Here is a 23780-nt window from a genome sequence, read left to right as displayed (position 1 = left end):
ATGTTCTTTTATAAACCTAATTTATAAGATTAATATACACGTTATAAATGCGGATCAGTCTTGATAAACCATTGTTAACTTGAAACCTTATTGCTGTGTAAAGTTTTTTTTAATTTTTTAAAAAATGACTTAACCGAGAATAACATTGCTCGAGGATTGCACGAGACCCTGGTCATATTTCTTCCTTCGACCTCAGCAGCGGAGGAGGAGGCAAACGTATCATTCTTTTATTTTGATTTTGTAATAAATGTGTTCATAAACATTTCTTATGCCAAACTGATAAATAACTGTAAAAAACAATGTTGCTATTTCCATCAGGGGTAGGCACACTGTCTGTCCTCTACTGTGCAGCGCTGAAAATAACGATTCCCCCCATCCTGAGAAGATGGTATGCGCGGTTCCTATGCGCTCCGGTCTGTTGTTCTCTCCTACAGTGAATCGTTAGCATACTATGGAGACTAACAGCAATAGAAATAGTGACAGATCTCCAAATGCTTTCTAAATACCAAACAACGACTATGGCTGCTATAAGGAAAAACAAATCTCCTTTAATGACCGCGACCGTAAGGTAATTATTATTTTCCGTCGTTTATTTTCGTACCGGTTGTATTGTAGGCACGATGTTTTTATTTCAAGCAGAAATGACCGTTGCTGAAAACCGTTCGCGCGCGCGCGCCTCTTCCTCCATCTAAAGAGATTTATTTGTAATAAGATGCTAACATTACCAGTTATTCAATAAACTTGTAATTAGCTAGCAGATAATTGTCGTTAAGCTAATTGTCGAGCTCCCCCGCCCACCCCTCAGCATGAACCCATTATTCTCGCTTGATTTCTGATCTGGTCCCCTGAGACGCTTCTCGCGTTTCCAAGATGGTGACAGCATAGGAAAGCTGTAAACATCCGTTCGCCTGGGTTTCAGTTTAATATGAACTTAAAGATGTAGATTTTGCTATGCCTTGAATGTAAAACGTAACATCGGTCGTTTATTCTTTCGGTAATTCAGTGGTAAATTCAGTATGACCGGTAATATTTGAATTAACTTTATTATCGAGACATATCTCATTTCATGCAAAATAATGCTTGTTTGTAATTAAATCCATTTTTGTTAACTTACACGTATTGTATTAAATATACGTATATGAAAATAAATAGTACAGTTAAAAAAATCTTGATCTTGACGTTGTATAGCTGTAGTGTACATAAGCATAGCCATTATATGAGATCATGGCCAGTGAATGTGGTGGTTTGGGGCATGGATGGAGGGCCATCATGTTTCTTACAAACATTCTAAGAAAAAAAAAGGAAAGAAAGAAGAAAAAAAAGCCTTTTGTGTACTGTTTCCAAGAGAATATGCATGTGGTCTCACATTATTTGATAATATTAAATGATTAGTTCACCCAAATATAATAATTCTGTCATTATTCACTTTGTCAATCCACACTCACACTTCTAATTTTTCTGTTGAACAGAAAATGAAATGTTTGGAACAATCCTCTCTCAGATTTTTCCAAACAAGTTTATAGTAGCCACTAAGTGACGCAAATGTTTTTATGAAAGTATAAACTAAATATGAAATATACTCTACAAATATTAAATATAAAGGTCCTGTAAGATCTGTATTCTTTTATTGTGCTTGTTTGTGTCCCCTCAGGCAGGCCTTGACAAACTAATCAATTAAAATCAAATAACTATCATCCTCCTTTTTGTATTGTATATGCATAAGAATGAACATTTATTTAATTAAAACTAAACCTTCATTACTAACCCAAAATAATTTAAAACTATTAAACACTCTTTTATATCAGTGTTGCCAACTAGGGGTGTAAATAGAAATCACGTTTCGGTACGTACCTCGGTTTTGGTGCCATGGTTCGATGCGAGTTCGGTACTAGGGATGTGCATTTCAGCTTTCAATTGAAACGAGATAACTAATATAGAGCCTTACACGGCCCTGCCCGGGGCTAATCAGATTTCTCTACCCTAGTCCGACCCGAGCCTGAGTCGCTATCCTCATTACACTGATGTACCATTACACCCCTAGTGCCAACCATCAAAATTCTGAAACACTCTGAAACCACGGTTCAAATCAGTATAACGTATAAAAGCATCAGTTTGTGAATTAATGTGACTTGGGGGGGAGTTTGATACATGCTTTGAACCACTGATTTAAAAAAAAAAAAGATTTGTAAATAATGTATCAGTACTTCAAAAGCACCCATCATCACTAGTTACAGAACAAAAAGACCCTGGCTGTGGCATTCAGCCTTTTTTAATCTGTGCATGATTGCAAATGAAATTTCAGTACTCTGGTGTAGAAGATTATTAGTTAATAATGACTTAAATTTAAACCAATCCTTGCCCAGTTTTACCACATGACTCCAGAGCACTTGGAATATAGTGAATGAGTTATATAAACTACTTTTATGGTGTCCTTGGTGCTTGACAGCCCGGATCACTATTAAGTGTTCTTGTATGTAAAAGAGCTGCATAAAGAGTTGGACAGACGTGATGGTGAATAAATATTGGCAGAATTGAAATATTTGTGAACTTTCTCTGCACAAGTCCTTCCTTCCTATTTCATGTAATGCAGGATTGTATTGTTTTGTTATTTCCTGAACCATATTCATCGAATGTAATGCAATGCCGTCCTTGCAGCTGCTCCCGCTTACGGCAGGTCCAGGCTCTGCTAAGGGATGATGTTAATAAAGCTCCAGATGGCATCCTTTGCTCCCTGGGTGAGTTTATTAATCAATATCACCTGTGCTCTTTCACTCATATGATCTTTACTCCAAAGAGACAGGCGGAGATGACTTGCTTCAGGGAGCCACCTGTAAGTAGTATGCTGTGTTTGATTTTTTCAGGTATTGACAGCCGTTACAATGAAGGCTGCAGCGAGATGGCCAACTACCTTTTCTGCGGCTTGTATAAACACAACCATTTTGACATGGAGAAGATCCCAGAGGACTTTCCAGAGGAAGTGCTGGATGGTACAACAATAATATATACACTTATAGGGTTAAAAAGCTCTTTCATTGCAATCAGTTATTATTGGCTGGATTGAGCATATTATATGTTTGCTTATTCCTAGATGTGATCATCCTTATTAAGGCTGAGTGTGTGCATCTGTACTGCAACCCAGTGAATTATGGGTACCTGCTTCCCTATGTATCTCACTGGAGGAATCTGCAGCTTCATTGTCTGACCGAGACAGAAGTAATGATCTACAGCACTGCTTTCATGATATCCATATCATCTCTACTAGTGATGCACCAATATTAAAATTCAAGCTGATACAATATTATTTTCATGTGATGGCAGATATTAAAATATGATGCTGTTTTGACTACATAAACAAATGTTGTCTATATGTTTAATAATGTAATAAAGTATAAATATAATAATTTTTTTCCCTTACATATTAACTTTATGTGAGCATTAGATGACAGCAGAGAGATTCTTAATGTAAAAAATACAAGTAAAAAAAAAAAACACCCATATTGTTGTTTTCTTCTTATTTTCTGTCTCTCAGTATGAGGATGAAGAGGTTGCGGAGGAATTTAAAATCTCAAGTTTTGTGTCCATGGTTCAAGACTGTCGTTGCATTGGAATTCCCTACAGTTCACATGGTAAGCATGTAATACACTGATGAAGGCACTGCAAAAGCGTTGTACTTTTAACCATAATGTTTACTGTTGATTCAATTTGTCCACAGGCCATGTTCAGAAGTTTGACATGTTCATGTTGGAGAAATGGCCTATCATTCAGGCATTTGCCTTGGAAGGAATTGGGGCTGGAGTGTTTTTCACCATGAAATATAAGGTTGTGTATTTATACTCCATGACCTTTACTTATACATGACTTATGAGTTATATTAACATTTTATAATAATCATGTTATATAAACAACACGATAATAGTGTAAATGTAAATAAACTAACATATCTGTTTTTATTGTGTTCTTCACCACATTGATTCTTGCATCTTATAGCTCACAGATGTTAGTCAGAGACTTTGGCAAGTCTACAGCAGCTTGGACCCAGCGTCTCTGGACTCTCTTCTTAATGAGGTAAATCACTTTCATAGATTGTTAGTCAAATGCCCATGCACACATTTCTTATACAAGAGTGGATGTGATATTCTCTCACAGGATCTTCAGCTTTTCGAAAGACAGTGGAGCTGTCTGTTCTCCAGTATGGAAATCGAGAGTGCACTTTCCATGCAGGAACTGTCAGAGGCCCAAGTTGCAGAGGTGCTGTTTGCAATATTATCGCTACCCAAATTTAAAGTGAAAATAAAATCAAAAATGCTTTATTAACTTTCAGATGACATCTAGTTTGCATGAGCTGGAAAATGTTAATATAGTTAAATAGCTATTTAGGCATTGTAGTTCTCAACAGTTGACTGCAACCTCAATTTTACTTTGTTCTTGTATGGAACAGCCACTTAAATGGTCCCAATGGATAAAATCCATTACAAATTAATCAAGTCACTGCATATTTTTTAATGTTGGCTTTAACAGTCACAGAGAATAACATGTTGGATATGATTCCTTGTGTGATGCTTAATCTCATTTACTGTGTCTTTCAGCCTTTCAGAACATATTATTCGCATGGCCTCATTTCCAGCAATATCACAGACAAGAGGTATTTACATATGCTACAGTAGCTCTTATTTCTAAGAAAGACATTCTGCAGGAATTATTTCTCTTTGTATGGCATGTAATGAATTTTACACTGTCTGTATGGCAGTAAAAGCAGGCAGCCATTTGTGTTGTTTGGGAGCCACTCTACTAAGGAAGATCTGGAGAACTACTGTTTCACCTTCCCTTCTGAAGGCCATCAGGTTCGCAACACTGGCCCCGGTGGGGGTGTTGCCAAACACATGGTGAGAGTGCCACACAGCAGCATGATGACTGAGACCTCGACTTAGATGAAATCCTCTACTTCCTTTATGTATTTTTCTACATAAAACAATTTAATATGTGTATTTGTTTACCTCTATCACAGCTGCTACAATGTGTGGCTCCTAAAGGGCCACTAGCCTGTGCTCGAACCTATTTCTTTGGAAGCACACATGTCCCTTACTTAGGTAAGTGTATCTCTAGAAAATGTCTTAATAAAATTACTTTTAATTTCTTTCTCTGTCATAATTTTACTGTTTTTTTTTATTCGACAGGAAATGACAACACCCAGCAGAAGGGCACAGATCTCCAGTAAGTACTCCAGTCACTCTCTGTACCATGTTTTGATGACTGGATTGGTATTAAAGGTAGACCGGTTGTGTTGCAGGCTGCTTTCACATATCTACTCAGCTGTGGTTCAGTCTGTATTAGCAGGAATCAAATGTTTCTCCATCAACTCCAGTGCTAGTAAGGTAAGTATTACACCAAAGGTGCCCTGTTTAGTAAAACTGTAATGAACATTAATGTAGGGTGTATGTGAAAAGTAAAGCTTATTTAGAAATAAAATAAAAAGGAAACTTAAGAAGTAAATGTGGGTAAAAAGTTAGATTAAAGAAATTGCTTTCCGATAACTATAAGTATAATGTTTTAAAATCACAAAAAGTGTTTTCCCCTTAGCAAAGTTTTATGGTCAAAAAGGGGCCATTGTCACGTGTATTGAAACATTAAAGGAAAACGACACAGTTTTTCTATATTTCACTATGTTCTTCCCTCTACTTAGACGAGTCGATACATACCTCTCCCGTCTCAGTGCGTGCACTCACTTGCTGTATCGCATGGCGCCACTATGTTAGCATTTAGCTTAGTACCATTCATTCCTTAGGATCTAAACAGGGATGGCTCTTCCGCCATACATTATAGTTATCATTTTTTATCCGCTTAGAATATCGGCACGTTTTATTTTGTGTCACCATACTTACTCGTGTAACTACTCATGTAACCGTATTTAACCGTCTAAATTCATCCCTCAGACCTGCCAACCTGTACACATTTTGTGTACCGGATACACATTTTGACCTCAAAGTACGCTGGTAAGATTTGTCACTCCAAACTATGCAAAAATCTAGTGACGCCCTGTCCACATGCAGTATTCAAAACAAGCAAGATAAAAAGATGAAGAGTTCAACCAATCATACCATTTTTGTTGTTGTTGTTGGTTTTGTTCTTTCCTAGTAGCCTATAGTTTATAGTTTCAGTTCAAAGAAGCTCTGACAGAAAGACTGTGTGAGGCTGACAGAGACGAGCTGTTTAATGTGTTTGAGATGCGCTGTTTTCCTTAATGCATAACTTACATTGCACAGGTATATTCTCCATCTGTAAATGTTAAAAAACAATGGAAATATTTCCATTTTGCTGTCAGAAGTGCACAAGTTTCTGCTTTAGTGATTCTCTGCTAATCTCCACAGACTTCATTTAGAACGAGCGCCAAACACACAGAGCTCAATGAAATTCATTCAAGGAGCGCAATAACTCTGACTAAAGTTTACATTTTGCTGAAATATTAGTAGTTGGACAATAAATGTGACATATGTAGAATTTTAAAGCTACAAGTAAGTGTATTTGAATGATAACACTAACTGTAAAGTGTAATGGGTTAATCAAAAATTTTACTCAAGTCTGTGATTTTTATTATTAAAATTTTTAGTTGAGTAACTTTAACTTCTGCTTTAAAAATATATATATATATTTGTTTTTAGATCACAATGTTATAATGTAATGTGATTTTAACCCTTTTTGCACATAATATGCCTACATGCTTACATTCACTTTATTTGTTTAATCCAAATACAAAATACCAAGATATATAGACTACCGTATACCGCAAATCAGCCGAAAAATACAGAGATACAAATTTTTGCTCATATTACCCAGTCCTATACAGAAGTGTACTGGAGTTTTAATTAAAGTGTACTGGAGTTTTTTTCTTTTTTTAAATAACTAAAAACTAAATAGCAGGTAAACTGTAAAAAAAAAAATGGTAAAATTGGTAAACAGTAAACAACTGTAAAAAGTAAAACTGTAAACTGTTTTTCCCCACTCCAACACCCATAACCCCCACCCCCCTGTGACTGCCCGTCACGCTGATGGTACTCAAAAAAAAAATCCAAGATTGGCAGGTCTGATCCCTGTTTAGATTCTAAGGAATGAATGGTACTAAGCTAACCACTAACATAGTGGTGCCACGCGCTACAGCTATTGAGTGCATGCACTGAGACGGGAGAGGTAAGTATCAACTCCTCTAATTTGAGGGCAGAACATAGTGGAATATGAAAAAAGGTGGCGTTTTCCTTCCAGAAATCACTGTAAAATCAAGCAGCATTCTGTTGGTCAACATGAATTTGTTTGCGTGTGGAAAACTTCCCAAATAATTCTTAAATATGTGGATTCTTATTAAATTGATTGGATTTTGCCAGAAAATTTGGTTAACAAAGGTAAATATGACAGCACCATACCAGAACTAGAACGATAGTGACATTTATATAGATATAAGGTGCCTTTATGAAATCATTATGGATTATCAATACAGAAAATGATGCACATGATGTATTTTTTTTTTCAAGGCAAAGGATGTAGCTGAGCAAACGTTTCATCTGGCCTTGGACAACTTTGGGTTGATTCAGTACAGGGGAGCTCTCAGGTATGCTATTCACACAGAAAGAGCCCAGAAGAAATCTGCATATTTTTTTCTATGACCTTTTCTAAGCCAATTTAGGGGTTAATTCTATTAAATGAATTTGAACAATGTCATAGTAAGGTGAAGCATGATCAAATTATGTAAAAAATATTTATTCAACAAACACACAGTGGGTACAGAATGTATAGAACTGACAGACATTCCAAATCTGTGGAAATCTCTGTATAACTTTCTCTGGGGTTCTTAGCTTGCAGATTCCTTGTAGCCCTTGGCTATTAGACAATGGTTATTAAATGTTAAGCTATATTTAGGTCTCACTGTAGAACACATTTAGTGCTTGGTTTGTGAATTGAGAATCTACTTTGTTTAATTCAGATCCAAAGCTGTGTTTAGCATACAAGCTGTCAACAATGAGGGAACGTGAGTTTCTATGCACACAGACAGCTATTGCCCTTCACACATTATACTACATTGTACATTTTTCCACATTCTGTATTTCATAACTTGAAACAATCTTCCTTTACACAGAATCATTCCCCTCAGTGATGAGGACAGTCGCTTTATGGTAAAAACTGTGAGTATAAAACTTTTCCCTCTCGGCTGCAGCTTTTCATTTTACTGCAACTTGTATCAAATGACTGACTCCTCCATAGGCGTCCATGATGGTGCACGATATCCCAGATCTCCATTGTGGAGGAAACCTGGGATCTGTAGTATTCTCGGAGTCCTTTCTAGAGTCCAGAGTTTACATTCAGCAGAGAGGTAAAAATCTGTTTTGTGAGAGTATTCAGTAGAATTAATACTAAATAGTACATGTGAGAGTGTAAAGCATCTCTTCTCCTGCAGATGGCGCTCTTTCCTCTGACAGCTGTTTCACTGTGCTCACCTCCTCAGTTCCTCGCCATGTCTGCTGGCTGGTATAGTGCACTCATTGTCTTTCTGCACAGTTGTGCCAAAATGTGCATTTCTTGTTAAAAATGAGCAATTATGGCAGAATAATATTTTAGCAGTACTGTTATGATTGATCATTTTGATAGAACGCTGAGTTAATTGATTATTATTATTTTTTGTATAGGTAGATGAGGCTGATGTGCGAATGTCTGAACAGGCTCAGCATCTGCTGAAGGTGAAGTTTTACAATACTACAAAAAAGTACAAACTATTGAACCAAGTCCCTCATGCTGCATTAACTGTTATATATATATATATATATATATACATATATATACATACTTTAAAACCTGTGTGTGAAAACAGGAAGAGGATGGTACGTGTTTGGGCATTCCTCTAACAGTGAGAGACTCTGCCTACATGTTCTCCAACAGCCTGCTGTCTACACCTGAGGAAGGTCAGATTTCATCTCTACTGGAAAGTCATGGTTTCAAGGAGTCTGTGTGCATAGGCATTAATGTATTTATTGTCCTGTAGGGAAACTGGTGTTTTTCTCTGAGGGTATCCTGTTTGTGCATCCTCATCACGGCTCCATTACACTCTCTATGAGTCACATCAACACCATTAAGCTCTATGATGGGGTGAGCATTAATACTTCTATTCAATAGGGATGTATTAAATTGATAAAAATTTGACAGTACATTTTTCTTTCATATAAATGCTGTCATTAATCAGAACAACTTATGAACATAGATGAATTATAAAAATGTTTCTTGAGTACCAAAGCAGCATTTTAGAATGAATTCTGAAGGATCATGAGACACTCAGGAATGGAGTTGTAATTAATGGCTACATCACATTATTCAATTACATAAAAATAAAAAAGTAAAACCTAGAAGTAATTTAAAATTTTACTGTTTTCCTATATTTTTGATGAGATAAATGCCTCATTGAGTGTAAGAGACTAAAATAAGATGTTTCCAATATAAATATATTTTAACCCAAAGTATATATAATCAGCTTAGCTGTGTATGTAATGTTGTTTTCACAGGGCTCTCTGTCTGATGTTTCAATGCTGTTCATCAAGTATCAGACCTCTCTGCTTCCGCACCTTCCGTTCCCTTTACACAGTGCTGATTTCTCTCTGGCTATCGCTCTGCTTCCCAGAACCAGGAGCTACAAAAGCTTCTATTCACAGGTGCTCACACACACGCACACACACACACACACACACACACACACACACACACACACACATACATATGCAGGTGGAACATTTAGGTTTCTGTCGTCCTGCAGAGTTGTATTCTGTTTAAAGTTTGGTTGTAAATGAGTTGTGATATGATTTGTAGGTCCTGCCAGCTTGGCGTAAGTCAGATTCTGAGTTGAGAGTGCAACACGTCCTCAACGATCAGCTGAGCCCTGAGCACAAGAGCATGTGAGTTAACACTTCATTCTGCATCAGCTCAGCCAACAGCATTCAGTCTGATTTGTTAAGATCTTATTGTGCTTGAGCCCCGAGGTATCATGATGTAGCACATAAATGTATCCCATGACGTGTTTCCTCTCAGGTACTTCAGGCTGATAAAGCTTCATGAGATACATACATCAGCAGCAAACAATCACAGAGCTGTTCTGAAGACTGCTTATCCACAGCTGCTAGAGCAGGACAGGTAACACACACATACACACCTCCATCCTGTTCTAACTAGGGATGATGTGGCAGAATGTCAAGCGATAAATCTGTCTCTGTCTTGTTAACCTGAATTTTTGACCTAACCAGCTGTGACTATGACAAGCAATTGACAAGAAATTTTACCAGTTGCTTGGTTTCTATCAGTCAGTAAGGTCAAAATTCTAAGCTATCTGTCAAAATTCTGAGCCCACTGTTGAAAATGGTGCTATCACGTTGAAAAATAAACAAATTGACGACAAACTGTCTTGTATATTCGGCATATATTCCGATCGTCTCATTGGTTGCACTGACTTTGTTGCTTTGCTCATGTACATTGATGTCTGTCAAATTTTCTGCTCAGGTTCCTTCAGCATTTTGCCATCAGCAGTAGCGTGGGTGAAGAATCTGTCTGTAGCGACCATTTGTCTACTGTGTTTTCAGACAGAGCACCTGAAAACATCAAACCTGAATCCAAGAAAAAGGTGAAATGCATGTATATAAATGCAACACAGTCATACATAATCTATCTGACAAGTCATGCTGGAGAAAACTGAGCATATGAATAATAATAGATAAATGTGTTTGTGTGTGTAGGTGGTCCTCACAATCATTGCAGGCTTGCCAGGCAGTCATAAGGAGAATCTGTGTGATTTCTTGATGGAAGTGAATCAAAATAGTGTCAGGTGAGAGAGTAATCAAAATGCCATAAACTTTATCTATGCTCATTACAACTGTCACGTTGTCTTACATTTAATATTGGATGTGGCAGATTTCTGACTTCTGACCATAATGATTTTTGCTGTACTGCTATTGGAAGAACATTAAAACCAAATGGTAATTTGGAATATGTGCTCTAAATAGAAGTTTGGAAATTCTGACTTTCTGAGTTCAATGGAAAGCATCTTGAATGCTAGTGTGCTCATTACTGTCTTTTTATCCTTAAACTCGTAAACTGAGGACTGTTTGATTGACAGGTGGGAGATGTTTTGCCCTGCTCTGGAGGGCTCTGAGGAATTCATTGCATCACACCTTCAGCGGTTCCTGAGCAGCCTTCTGGCCAAACAGAGGGAGACTGATCTGAATTCAACCAGAGTTGTGCTGCTTATACCAGGGTAAGACAGACATGAACATCGAGTCTTTCAGCTGCTCACTACTGATGAATTTTTACAGCATTGACACTTATTAAACATTGAATGACTTGAGGCGAATAACAATATGTTGCCTTCTTTAGAGCTGCTTATAGCTAAATTGAAGTGTTGATTACCGTAGCTTTGCACAGTTTTTGAACTCAATCAACATTAAACTGACTGAGCTGAATATTGACACTATTGTCAGGTTAGAGCTGCTTTGCAGGAGAATTTAAATTTGTCTCATATTTAATAAATTTTGCATCATTAATTCTATTGTTGCTATGAAGCTGCTTGGAAACAATCGGTCTGTATTGTAAAAAATAAAGCTGACTGGACTTGATTGTTCTGAGACATAGCCATCATATACAAGAGTCAATTAAATGACATTTCTATGCTTACTGTATGTGTTGTAGGTACACCGATGTCCTGGATGTAATCCAGGCAATCACGGCTCATCCAGACCCACAAGTTCACAGCCAAGTGACAGTGGGTGCCGTCTCAGCATGTGTCAACCCACTCACATCCTTCATCAAACACAGGCACGAGTTTTTCCAAATGACATTTATCACACCTACTTTTCCAGACGAACACTTGTAATTCAGATTGTGAATGCTGTAATAAGAATTATCTGTCATGTAATTATAATGTAAGTGTCTAAAGGGCTTGGTAACTCTGTAATTTCCCTTGTTTGATGTCGTCTCTGAAGCTCTCTGAAACTGCTCTTTACAGACTTCTCTTCCCCAAACTCCTGGAGCAGTGCAGTCAGGGTGAGTTTCTCTCAATATAGTGCATGTGTGTGGATGTTGCAGAATAGATTCTCCGATCTGTCGCTGTTGGGGGGTTGTATCGTGCGAAATCTAATTTTCCTGTTTTTTTGGAGATTGAAAGGTCTTTGTACTATGAAACCTACCATGATTTTCAAAGTTTGAACTTCCCTTGCTTCGATAAAGTGCATTTTTAAAACTAAAATTAGTCAGAAACTAAACAAATTTGCATATGAACAGTACTCAGCAACGGTGTTCAGCAATTTTCTGTATATGCATATCCCTCTGAAGAATCCCATGAATAGAAATCAGTATTATTTTTTTTTACAACATTCCTGATAATTTCAATCTGATGAACAATATCAATCAAAGTGTACTGAGTATATGAAGACAGTGAGACATCACCAATGCGCCCTTAATTAAAGCAGCCTCATTTAACCTCAGTGCTCTGGGGAATGGCCTCTGTAATGAGTGCACCGTAAGTGGCTTTGGATAAAATGATTTCTAAAATGAGTTTCTCTTTTAGGCGTCGTCAGCAATGTTATCTTCACGGGTTTGACTACTGAGCAGAAGCACCCACTTCTCAAACACATGCAGCAGCTGATCCGTGCAGCCAATCCCAGCACTGCATTTATCTCAGCAGAGAAATGGGCGGTCAGAAGGTTTGTACATTTATATTTTCTCTGACATACACACTCACTTAATTCTAATATTACTTAGTGATTCTTTTTTGTATTGTAGGACTGAAGATATACGCCTTATTCTGAATGACAGCAGTTTCTCACAGTCTCATATGGTCAATGCACGATACCTGCTGTATCCTGGCTGGTAATGGTTTCGTTTTCTACATGTGTGCGTATACACAGGTGTATGTTTACCTATATTAAACTATACTGTGTGTTGTTTTAGGTGGGAAGGCAGGTTTGTTTCTGGAAGGGGATCATTGTCTATGTCTCAGCATTGCATTGAGTTCAGTCGTCCATTGGAAAAAGCATTATTTCTGCAGCGCTGCAAAGGTAAGCATCATCATCCATAAGACTGTCACAAAGTTCAATGAATTGTGTTAGAAATAATAATAATAAAAAACTAAATAAATAATTAAAAAAAATCATTTTAGGCTTTGCAAAAAAAAAAAAAAAAGCTGCAAAATATTTTGATACAATGTTTTAAATAATACAAATATTTACTTATCTACAATAAAATGAAAATGACAAATGTTGCATTAGCAACTGCTTGAAATGTTTAATTACTAAAACTAAATTCAATTACTACTACTAAAACAAAAATGCTAAATTGGAAATAAAAGCTAATTCAAAATATTATTAAATACTATAGTAATAAATAAATAACACTAAAATAACACTGGCACAGAGTAGAATGATGTGAAGAAAATGTTTTTTAGTATCATTATTTCCATTCTAAATTATTCACCTGGCATTGTAAGGTGGTCTGGATAAAACCCTCAAACCTTTATGTTGCACAAAAGAAGGCCTTTACAGTTCTGTTAATATATGTTTTAATTAAAGATTAAGAAAGTAAATAGGGTCAGTTGAATTGAGACTGACCCTATTTTATGGCATATTTACTAGGGTTGGGTACGGAAACCCGGTACCAATATGGCACCGGTACCTATGGAACCGGTATGCACCGAACTGAATAAGAACGTAGATTTTGGTGCCTCTTAAATGCCTGAGCGATCAATTTAAAATATTTGTCCTGGTTTTCCGAAATGTGCACAAGAAGCATGGGCGTTGCTAGGATTTTTTAGCGGGGCTATAGCATTTAGCTCCATAAACTATATACAAATTCGCGATCCAGTACCCTTAAATTTCATATGAAAAAGGCGGCAGACCTGTCTCCTCCCCGTCTTTCAGTGCGCTCTTCAATAAGCAGCGCGAGCGGACTCGAGCAGAAACAGAGGACACAAGGTCTGGGTTTATCGACAGATTGTTAGAATATCTGTATCTGTGCAGTTCTTTGTCATAAATAGAATTTACAAAAGGTCACGAGGGAGCAATCGGTTTCTCATCTACTGTAAAGGTTTCGCTGCCTTCACCACTCATCACAGCACAGCTGTTTCCTCCAGCGACAATCGAGCTCTTAACACATATGAATGCATACTTTAGTTATACTTAAATATACTTAATCTAATTATACGTACTTTATATATAAACTACTGTGCAAAAGTCTTAGTCTCAGACAGTCTGTTGTCAGACTGCTTGTGCATTCAACAATCTCACTAGATTATTATTAAAATTAATGGCAAAATGAATGTTTGGAAATGTAAACTGATATTTCCTACTGACATACTACAGCAAAATATATAAATAACTGGCTTAAAACCCTTTTTTGGAGTGAAAATACTAATGTGCCTAAGACTGTACTTTACAAATTACATTGTTGCTACTTTATAATGAATGACCATACAGTCACTCACAGAACTGATTAAAGACAGTGACAAACAGCACTCATTTGAACTAAATATCAGAGTGATTGACAGAGATACAGTAGAAACATAATGTGTGGTTTTGTATTAAATAATGACCCAGATCGTGAAAAACATTTATTAGCCTTAGAGTAAGGGAAGCTTGGGAAATGAGAGCATCCAAGGAGCGTGTGAATGCTATGGATTTATTTTAAATCTTTTTAATGTTCTTTAATGTTATCCTTTTGAGGCTTTTTTTATTTATTTATTTTTATTTATAAACGTATTGGTTCAGGCACCGGTACCATTTTAAAAGTATCGAAATGGCACCGGTATCGAATAAAACCCAATCGATACCCAACCCTAATATTTACTTAAAATGACTTTATTTTGATGCCACTATACGATTGTAATTTAACTTGCAGAATGATTGAGGTAAATCTGATCAAGTAATTGTGATCAAGTGATTTTGTAATAATTGTGTCCTAATCATTAATAATAAATATTCAAGAGGGTTTAATTATAAAGTGATTGCTGACAGCATATGTAAGGATCCTGTAGGATCATGTGCTGAAAATGGAACTGTCTAAAGTAAGTGATCAAAATCAACACAACTCACAAGTCTCTCTGTCTCCTTTCTTTTCTCAGCTCTGAAATCCTCTCTCAAACCCAGCTCTTTCACAGGAAACATCTATCACATCAGTGGGAAAGTGCTGTTCTCTGGTAGGGCAGTCGGTCTCCATAACCTCCCTCAAATCTGTCTTAATATGACTGTTTTATGGCTTTATACAGCGTAACATAGTCACAAATCAATTATGATTGTCTATAAATGTGTATTGTTTGATTCTAGGAAGTCTATTGCTATGGTTTTGTCTCTGTAGTTAATGTATGATTTTTCTATGAGAAGTAGTAGGCAGGGGGCCTGTGGGGTAACGCCACACGGTAGGACTTTCACCTCTGGTTCCTCAAAGTGATGTGGCCTGCGCACATCTGTTTTCACTCCGTTTCCTCCTGTGGTCAAATTTTTTTTGGAGGGTTTTTGACTGTCCTCTGTTCCTTTGAATCAGTGGTGGAGTTGCATGGTGAGAGTGGGCAAATTGACAGAATGGAGAGAACTAAGTAACACTACACTAGATAGTGTAGTTCATTTAGGACCCATACGGTCCGAACACCATCTGTGATGCCTAGTTATCACCATAAATCATCTGTGTTTTGTTATGGAAATCTTTTGATTTTTGATGCCTACGTGTGGTTTTGTGTGTGATTTGTTTTCCGATCTTGTAAGTTGATTTTTTTTTTTGTAACATTCAGTGCATTGTGATCAGTTGTTTTCAAGTTTAACTCCTTGCTTGCTTGTAGAGTGCAGAGTCGTAGACCACACTGCAGAGGATGGATGGATGGATGGCTGTTGGCACGCCATGCTAGACATAGCTCCGTCTGATGACATGTTTGATAAATTAGTGTGCAGCATGTTGAACTCCGTGAAATGTGTGTGTGTGTATCTGACTGCATGTGGTGTCTGTTTTCACTATAGACAATGACAGACAGATGGTGGTAAACTGTAACTCTATCAGTGGGAATGTGACCATTGCCCCTGATCAGGGGACTCACCATGGCCCACGGACAACAAACAACTGTTATCTAATGTTTCACGGAGTGGGGCTCACCCAGGAGGGGTTGAAAGACTGGCTTCGGCATTGTGCCAAACAGGTACATTCTCATAGGTGGGAGCAGGTGGAATCCACAGACTTCTTCCATATTGTCTTCCCTAATTTTGTGGGAGGAATAAACATTGATTTAAGCATAGTAAAATGTGTGCTGAGAGCAACAATATATTGGTAGCTAAAGGCATTATCATATAACCCCAAATACTTAATAAACAATGTTATGAACTATGTGCAATTCTGCAGACATCTGTGGGTACACTTTCCTGCATATAAGTGAAGGAATTTTTAATGAAATCATAAACATTTGAAGGATAGGGCTTAAACATGTCAATGTTTTGTGTTTCACAGAAAGTTGCAAAAAAAATCAAGAAGAATAAGAGGACACTCACCGCACAGGAGATCAGATACATTCATGTGAGTACAGACACGCTTGCGCTCACATATTTCTATTAATTTAGCACCAAAGCAAATAGTTCATCTAAATATTTTCATCTTATGTGTCTTTAGGTGAAAAGGCACCTTGATCCTCTCCCTCCAGGTTACTTCTACAATGGTCATCACTTCGTCAGTTTCTTTGGAGAAAAGCAAAACTTCCATCCTCGTATCTTTAAATTGTAGTTTAACTTTTTAACCTGATGTGGTGGTGAAGTTTACACTACCGTTCAAACGTTTGAGGTCAGTAAGATATTTTTTTTGTTAAGTAATACTTTTTTGTCAGCAAGGATTAGGGTTGTTAATCGAAAATCCAATCCAATTTCAGAATCGGAAACTTGTAAAATTTCAATTTCACCTGTCAATTCCTGTGTGAAATGGGGCTGTTAAAAATGTATGTCTTTGAATCATCCATTCAGGAGATTAATTCAAAAAAACTGATTCATCCAGTGATGAAATAAGTAAATCTTGAGTGAGTCATTGAATCATTCCATTCATAAACTCCATGAGATTTTGTTTAGTTGCCTAATATTTTTTCTTCAGAACTAATGAGAGAAATACAACCTTCCTTTAAAAAAATGAAAAAAGTCTCAATTTATCCAGAATCATGCAGCTCTATTTTGCATAAAAACAGTTCTTAATCAAGTCCAGTTTTTATTTAGCTGGCTGATTTTTGTTCATGGTATTCGGCAGCAATTAAATGTTTAGCTAAAAAAGACCCAGAATAAATATGTCTGATTTCTAAATGTTTTTAAATTACTTTTTTCAACTACCATATTTTTCGGACTATAAGTCGCACCTAAGTATAAGTCGCATCAGTCCAAAAATACATCATAATGAAAAAAAAAAAAAAAAAAAAAAAAAAAAAAACACATATAAGTCGCACTGGACTATAAGTCGCATTTATTTAGAACCAAAAACCAAGAGAAAACATTACCATCTCCAGCCGCGAGAGGGCACTCTATGTTTTCAGTGGTAAGCTACAGGAGCAGCATAGAGAGCCCTCTCGCCACTGTAGACGGTAATGTTTTCTCTTGGTTCATGTCTCTTAGTTCATTTCTCTTGGTTCATGTCAAATTAATTTTGATAAATAGTAGCACCTGACTATAAGTCGCAGGACCAGCCAAACTATGAAAAAAAGTGCGACTTATAGTCCAGAAAATACGGTACTTCGTTTGTGATGGTCGTTTATTTTTTAGATATTAAGACGCAATGTTTTCAGTTTATTGATGACCTGACTTTGTCCTGTGAATGCATTGCTCTCGGAGACAGTTAACAGTTATGTTATCATACTTTACTGCATAACTAACAGTTTCTCTCAGATGACGACAAACTTCTTCATCCGCCCGGATAAGAGAAGCGCTTTAATTTCACTGTTGCTTCAGTTGGATGACATTTATTTTATTTTCTTAAACAGTGCGTAAATGCGTCACATTGTTATGATTGGCCCGGAGTAGACGTCTTACGTCACCGCGTTCTGAACTCGTACGTGCTCATACCAGTAATTTTCCTTCTGCGTTCACACACAGCAGAATTCCGGCAATTTACTGGTAATGTTACCACTTCTCATACCGGTAAATTGCCGGAACTAATTTACCGGTATTTTTGAAAAGATCCTGTTCACATATGATCTCTTTACGGCAATTTACCGGTAATTTTCCGGAAAAGTCTGTATGTGTGAAAGGGCTTACTTAGTAGAGGAGTATCCTCAGCCAGAGCTGCTCACACTTATATGTGATCGAAAAAGAAGAGAAAAGAACATGTTTGTTTGAAAACCAGATACAATTTTAAAGTTAAATTTCTATTTAAATTTAAGAATGAAATAATTTACCTGTTGAGAGTGTGTTGACAGTTTGTAGTTGGATCACTGAACTCCAGAAACTAAGTCATGAAGTGCTTTGACAGTTACAAATTTGAAAAACAAAAGGGCGGGAATAAAGAACCCTAAACTCTGACACAAAGAACCATTTCAGCATTAAAAGAGTTCTTCAGGATGCTTTGGTTCTAAATAGACCTGGTTCTACATGTAAAGAACCTTTAAAGAACCATCTTTTTTTAGAGTGTATTTCAAATTATTCCTGTTCAAATCAGCATATTAAAATGATTTCTGAAAGACCATGTGACGCTGAAGATTGAGGTAGTAATGCTAAAAATTCAGGAATTAATTATTTGAAATATAATTTTTTTTTACTGTATTTTTTATCAAATAAATGCAATCTTATTGAGCATAAGAGATTTCCATTAAAAGCATGTAAAACTTACCAACCTCAGACTTTTGAACAGTAGTGTACTTTTAAGCTAATGTCTGCAAGCTGCAACAGTTGCATGCTGTTGATTACCACAGACAGTAGTTTCAACTTGTCCCAATGTGTGTATAAATGAACAGTAAGGTGATGTTTACTTTTATTAATCTGATAAGTAGGCTTAATGTTTGATCGCGAGCGTTGAAAAGCAGCATGTTTGCACAGCTGAGCTTTCATTAAAAGTTTATTACTGTAAATGCATTTATACACACTGAGGCATCATTTAAAATTATTCTCAGTTGTAATCAACTGCATTAAAAATAATATTAGATATTGACAGAATTGAATATTACTGTGTGCTTGTCGAAACCGATGTGTTTGTGTGATCCACTTGTTGTTGATTCCTTACATGTGTGTGTTCAGTGATGGATCAGTTCATTGACGAATACGTACAGGAGGCCAATAAGGAGATTGAACACTTCAACAGAGAGGTGGACCTGCAGCCACACGTTGACCTCTTCGACCCCTAATTCTCTCATCTGACAAATTCACTTTCCAGGGAAAGGGAGGGGAGGGTCACTTTACAATCACTAACGTCCACTATCCAATTACTCGCTCAAAACCGTCCATTTCACATGTTACAATGAGGGATTTGCTGTTGAGAAATGGGGAGGATTTAGCTCACAGCCAGGAAGAAATATAACAGCTTAATGAGAGATCCTTTGCCCAGCATACCATGACTGTAAATAGTACCAGCGCCCTGAGAAAGCTGAAATGCTGTTGCATAAAACAGCAGTACTGAAGCCTCAGATGTGTCAAAACATTCCTGTAAAGAACAATATTTTCTCTGTATTATAAAATAGAAGGTAAACAGAAATTCAAGGCTTATTTATAGGCTACAAGGGATGCCCAGATCATTACTCTCTCTGCAGTGTACATACTGTATTGCTGAAGCTCCCTGCAGTGAAGGTTGCTCTACTGTAATTCCAGTGCCTAGCCGACATATTGAGCTGAATCGTAATGAAGTTTGTCAGTGAGGCTGAAAGTGATCAAACAGAAGGCTCATTTCCAGCCGTGTGCATCTGGAAAGGCAGGTGCACTGCACCTGTCCTCAATCAGCCTCTGTCAATCTATCGACCCCCGCTGTGTGAATCAGGTCTGAGGATCTCTCATGTGCTGCAGTTCTTTTCAGCCATTCCAAAGTCATTAACTTGAGGGTGGAGCTTCAAGCAACCCCATTTCAGGGAGGGTTAGGGAATCAGGGTATGATGGAGGGTTTAATATTAGAAGTTTTTATGTGTTCTTAATCAGATTGACTTGTTGGTGTTGGGTTTGTTTGTAGCACCAGGGATCAGTTTGGTGTGTTAAACCCGTGCTTGCCAAGTGTGTGCTGGTACAAAAGCATGGCAGAAGCAGAATTAGTGTGCTTATATCACCCCTGTACTGTGTTAGATCCGTACCGTTCTATATTACGGTCGTATTTTAACTCTATCTTGGGTTGTGTGTCATTCTATGCATGTTTACTTGGACTAATCAAACACAGCAGGAGAGCAGCAGTGTCTTGTGTGTGTATATACACACACATTTGAACTTTTGTTTATAAGACGAGCCTTAAAAGTAATGTTTTCAAACAATTACAGCGCTACTAAAGGGATGCCCTTCCAAAGAAACCCGGACACTGCTGGTCTCCTCTGTGCTGCAATATATTGTACCGGTGTTAATACACTACATGGTTAGGAATTCTTTCACCGAGCCATATTCACTCTTTACTGTGGAGATTTATGAGCTACATAGTGCTAATGTTGCTATGGGCCTTCTTACTGTCCCTTTAGAGATTTCTAATACGGTAACTTTGCCTTTATGTCTTTTGACACTTTTGTACCTTGTCAGTATGCAAGTGCAGTTTTACTCAAAGCCGCCCTGTTGTGAATAAACTCTGAAAGGACGTTGCTGAGATGTAGATCCGACAAGCAAAGACAAACCGACTACTTACTAATAGGTGACAGAGCCTCAGAGGTAAGCAGTCACATTACGATTGCTAAAACACTATCACTGATGTGCCCCCCCCATTATACACAAACACACACATACACACACACACACACACACACACACACCGCTCATTTAACTGGTGGTGTCACTATTAGTTGTGTTCTACACAGCAGCTGTCCTTAATGGGTACAGGGCTACATACAGTACACATATATAATGTGTAGTTCAAAGTAGTGGCCATTTTTAGCACATACTATCCACATATGTTAAGATGTCTTATCGAGTTCTATTTCAGCTAACTGAAATGCCTTTCACCAAACTGGAACAACCAAGAAAGAAATCGCTACAGTTCGATCTATTTTTCATATTGGAAAAAAGGTGATTTATCTTTGCAAATTCTATTTTTCTAATGCTGTGAAATCAATTAAATTGGAGCCAGATGATAGTATTCCTCAGGCGAAGCAGATTCTCTCCTGTGAGAGATCTTTGGCTGCCGCTGCAGAGTCTTGGCAGAGAGCAGGGGCATCCCCAGGCAGAGCCAAGCGCCAGTGTTGGTGAAAGGATATGAAGAGTTGTTTGTCTATGTAAGTGTAAAGGGCCAGTAAGGGTCTGCCGAGTAACAGAAAGGCACTGGAGGGCCACCGTGTAAAACTCAAGAAATAAGTGTTTTTTGTGAGAGCTGAGAATGATGAATTTGGCTTTTGCTCCTCATCGCAGAGAACTCTTATGAGGCCCTCCAGAGGCAGTTCCTGGTATTATGTGAACCCCCTGTGGCCCGCACAGCTGTGCTCGTGGAGCTGAGGTTAGAGGAATAAAACAGAGTTTGGTGGAAAGGTTTATGGCATGAATATGTCAAGAATCATTTTCAATTTGCGGCTGCAATTCTATTCAGGCCTGGGTTTTCCAAATGGTCAAACTTTTAAAGAAAAACACTTTTTTTAGTCTTAACATTGCCTTTGGTGGCAAACTCTTATTATTATAGATAAATATTCTGACTTTCAGTGGTCACTGAGGGCTTGTTCCCAACCAAAACTTTTTATGTTGTCTAGCCCCTAATCTGATCGTTGTTTTAATAACCACCCAGAATATTCAGACAGCACATGTCTTATGTTCTCAGGTATGTTGTAGAGTTGGCAATACCAGCATTCAAGTTTTATTTTAAACGTCCATCACAAGCGGCCTACATTTAGTCCGTTGTGTTGTGGATGAACGTGCTGTGCTTTGGGGGGAACAGAAAAATTAGGACAAGCTAAAGGGCTAAATGATTTCCAATTGCTGCTGGCTGGCTGGGGACAAGCCTGAAAATTGAAATAGCTAAAAATAGAAATTTTTAGCTAAAAGTTATTTGCACAAAGCTAAACATGCACCCATCAGGTCTTAAGGCACCTCATAAGGCGTTTTGGGGAAACATTGGACCTTTTTGACCCTGAGGAAAAAATTGGGATTTATAAAGATTCCCTAGTCTTTACCTCAGTTTCTGAATATCCAGTGCTCGGAGTTCAAAATATCTTTGATATCTTCTTTACTGAACAAGATTAAATATGGCTCTACTTGAAAAGTGCCAAAAGTTCTTAAATAACTTTTTTTTTGTTTGTTTGTTTGTTTAAAGGAATTAAACAAAAGTTTGTGAAAAAAATCTAAATTTGAGTGTTGTTTGCACAAAACTACTGTAACTCGTGTTTTCTCCTGTGGCTGATGCTTTTTTCTAATATATATGTTGTATTTATGAAAAAATAACACAATAAAATATTTATAAGCTATTTCTGTTGATGAGCTATTTTTATTATCAGTCAATCATAGTTGTCTGCTCAGGCAAACAATGCAGGCAAACAACATCTTCTGACAAAAACAGACTGAAAGAGAAGTGTGTTTGTGTGTGTAAGGTTATCAACTCAGCAGTGGATTTGTCACATGGTGATAACATCTTTTAGGATGCCAAGCCCAGCTTAAACACTAATCTCAGGGGCCTGCAACAACAGAAGCTATTTATAACTTAGTTTGTGTATCTGTGATAGGTAATCGAGCTCTGTTTTGTGTGTCAAATTGAAGCCTACCACACACATCCTTTGCCTGGCCTTTATTTTGGGTCCTTGCCCAGCCCACCTTCCAAAATACTTGCATTCAATCCACCGGGACTCTTCTCTAACACACCCCAAGGATCTGCATACATGTCCCAGCCCATCCTCGGCCATTTAAACAACCTGTGCTCGGCTCCAGAGTGGGTCTAAAAACAATGCTCTCACCCTCTTGCAGATACAATACCCACATTTCTTTCAACTTACATCAGGCTCCCTTTATCTCTCCCTGGAGACGGTACCCACCCTTTGCACACATAGCAGCCATTGTTTTTCACCGGCCAGTGGGACGAGTTCAAGGTTTCATTTCTGATACGCTGTTATGACTGCACTGCATCATGTAAACCTTGACCTTGGTATTCCTAGCATTATGCAACACCATGTTTGGGCTCCGTTAAATGTGGCAGTTGTTTGGTCATCTCTATCTTTTGATCACTGTTAGGGACTGATGTATAGGATGGACAGTAATTGTCCTTTCTGTTGCATACACACTGAGGCCAGAGGGCCCTTTTATCTGGTTGTCACTTTATGTCCCTGATACTTGCAGAGCCTAAGAGCAGTTAAGGATACAAAATCTGTCACCTTGCACATACAATATTTACACCCACACGCATACAGTGACATAAAAGTCTTTAAGAAACAGCTTAATTAAAAAATGTGCGTGGACATTATCACACTTTGACCTGGAGGTCTTACATATGCTTTTGTCCTGTTCTTCCCCTCTTTTTTAGGCTATGCTTACTTACACTGCAAGACAAATTGTCCGACTTCACTTCTGATCAAGCATGATACACGTGTTTTTGGCAGAAGTCTCTTATGCTCACCATGGGTGCATTTGATCAAAAAATACTGTAAAAAAACATTAATATCATGAATATCCATGTAAATATTA

At 37.6% G+C, this 23780-nt stretch overlaps 1 protein-coding gene across 1 annotated transcript; it reads left to right on the top strand.

Moving 5' to 3' along the window:
* The first annotated feature begins 408 nt into the window (after window positions 1-408).
* LOC132157173 (dynein axonemal assembly factor 9-like) lies at window positions 409-22573 on the top strand. The gene is made up of 37 exons (XM_059566391.1): window positions 409-568; window positions 2656-2735; window positions 2862-2987; window positions 3089-3213; window positions 3530-3626; window positions 3713-3819; window positions 3988-4065; window positions 4147-4248; window positions 4587-4642; window positions 4748-4883; window positions 5006-5087; window positions 5175-5211; window positions 5288-5372; window positions 7521-7597; window positions 7970-8014; window positions 8123-8168; window positions 8248-8356; window positions 8441-8511; window positions 8670-8720; window positions 8852-8942; window positions 9023-9126; window positions 9537-9683; window positions 9838-9923; window positions 10057-10158; window positions 10522-10642; window positions 10755-10843; window positions 11135-11272; window positions 11704-11829; window positions 12020-12057; window positions 12581-12716; window positions 12796-12882; window positions 12964-13070; window positions 15128-15202; window positions 16014-16189; window positions 16495-16560; window positions 16654-16747; window positions 19245-22573. Exons 1-37 carry the CDS (start codon window positions 492-494, stop codon window positions 19349-19351), a joined length of 3477 nt encoding a protein of 1158 aa, XP_059422374.1. The 5' UTR covers window positions 409-491; the 3' UTR covers window positions 19352-22573.
* The last annotated feature ends 1207 nt before the right edge of the window (window positions 22574-23780 follow it).

This window comes from Carassius carassius, chromosome 14, assembly GCF_963082965.1.
Source record: "Carassius carassius chromosome 14, fCarCar2.1, whole genome shotgun sequence".
Classification (NCBI taxonomy): Eukaryota; Metazoa; Chordata; class Actinopteri; order Cypriniformes; family Cyprinidae; genus Carassius; species Carassius carassius.
The sequence above is the reverse complement of the archived record's forward strand: the minus strand, read 5'-3'. Positions and strand labels throughout refer to the sequence as shown.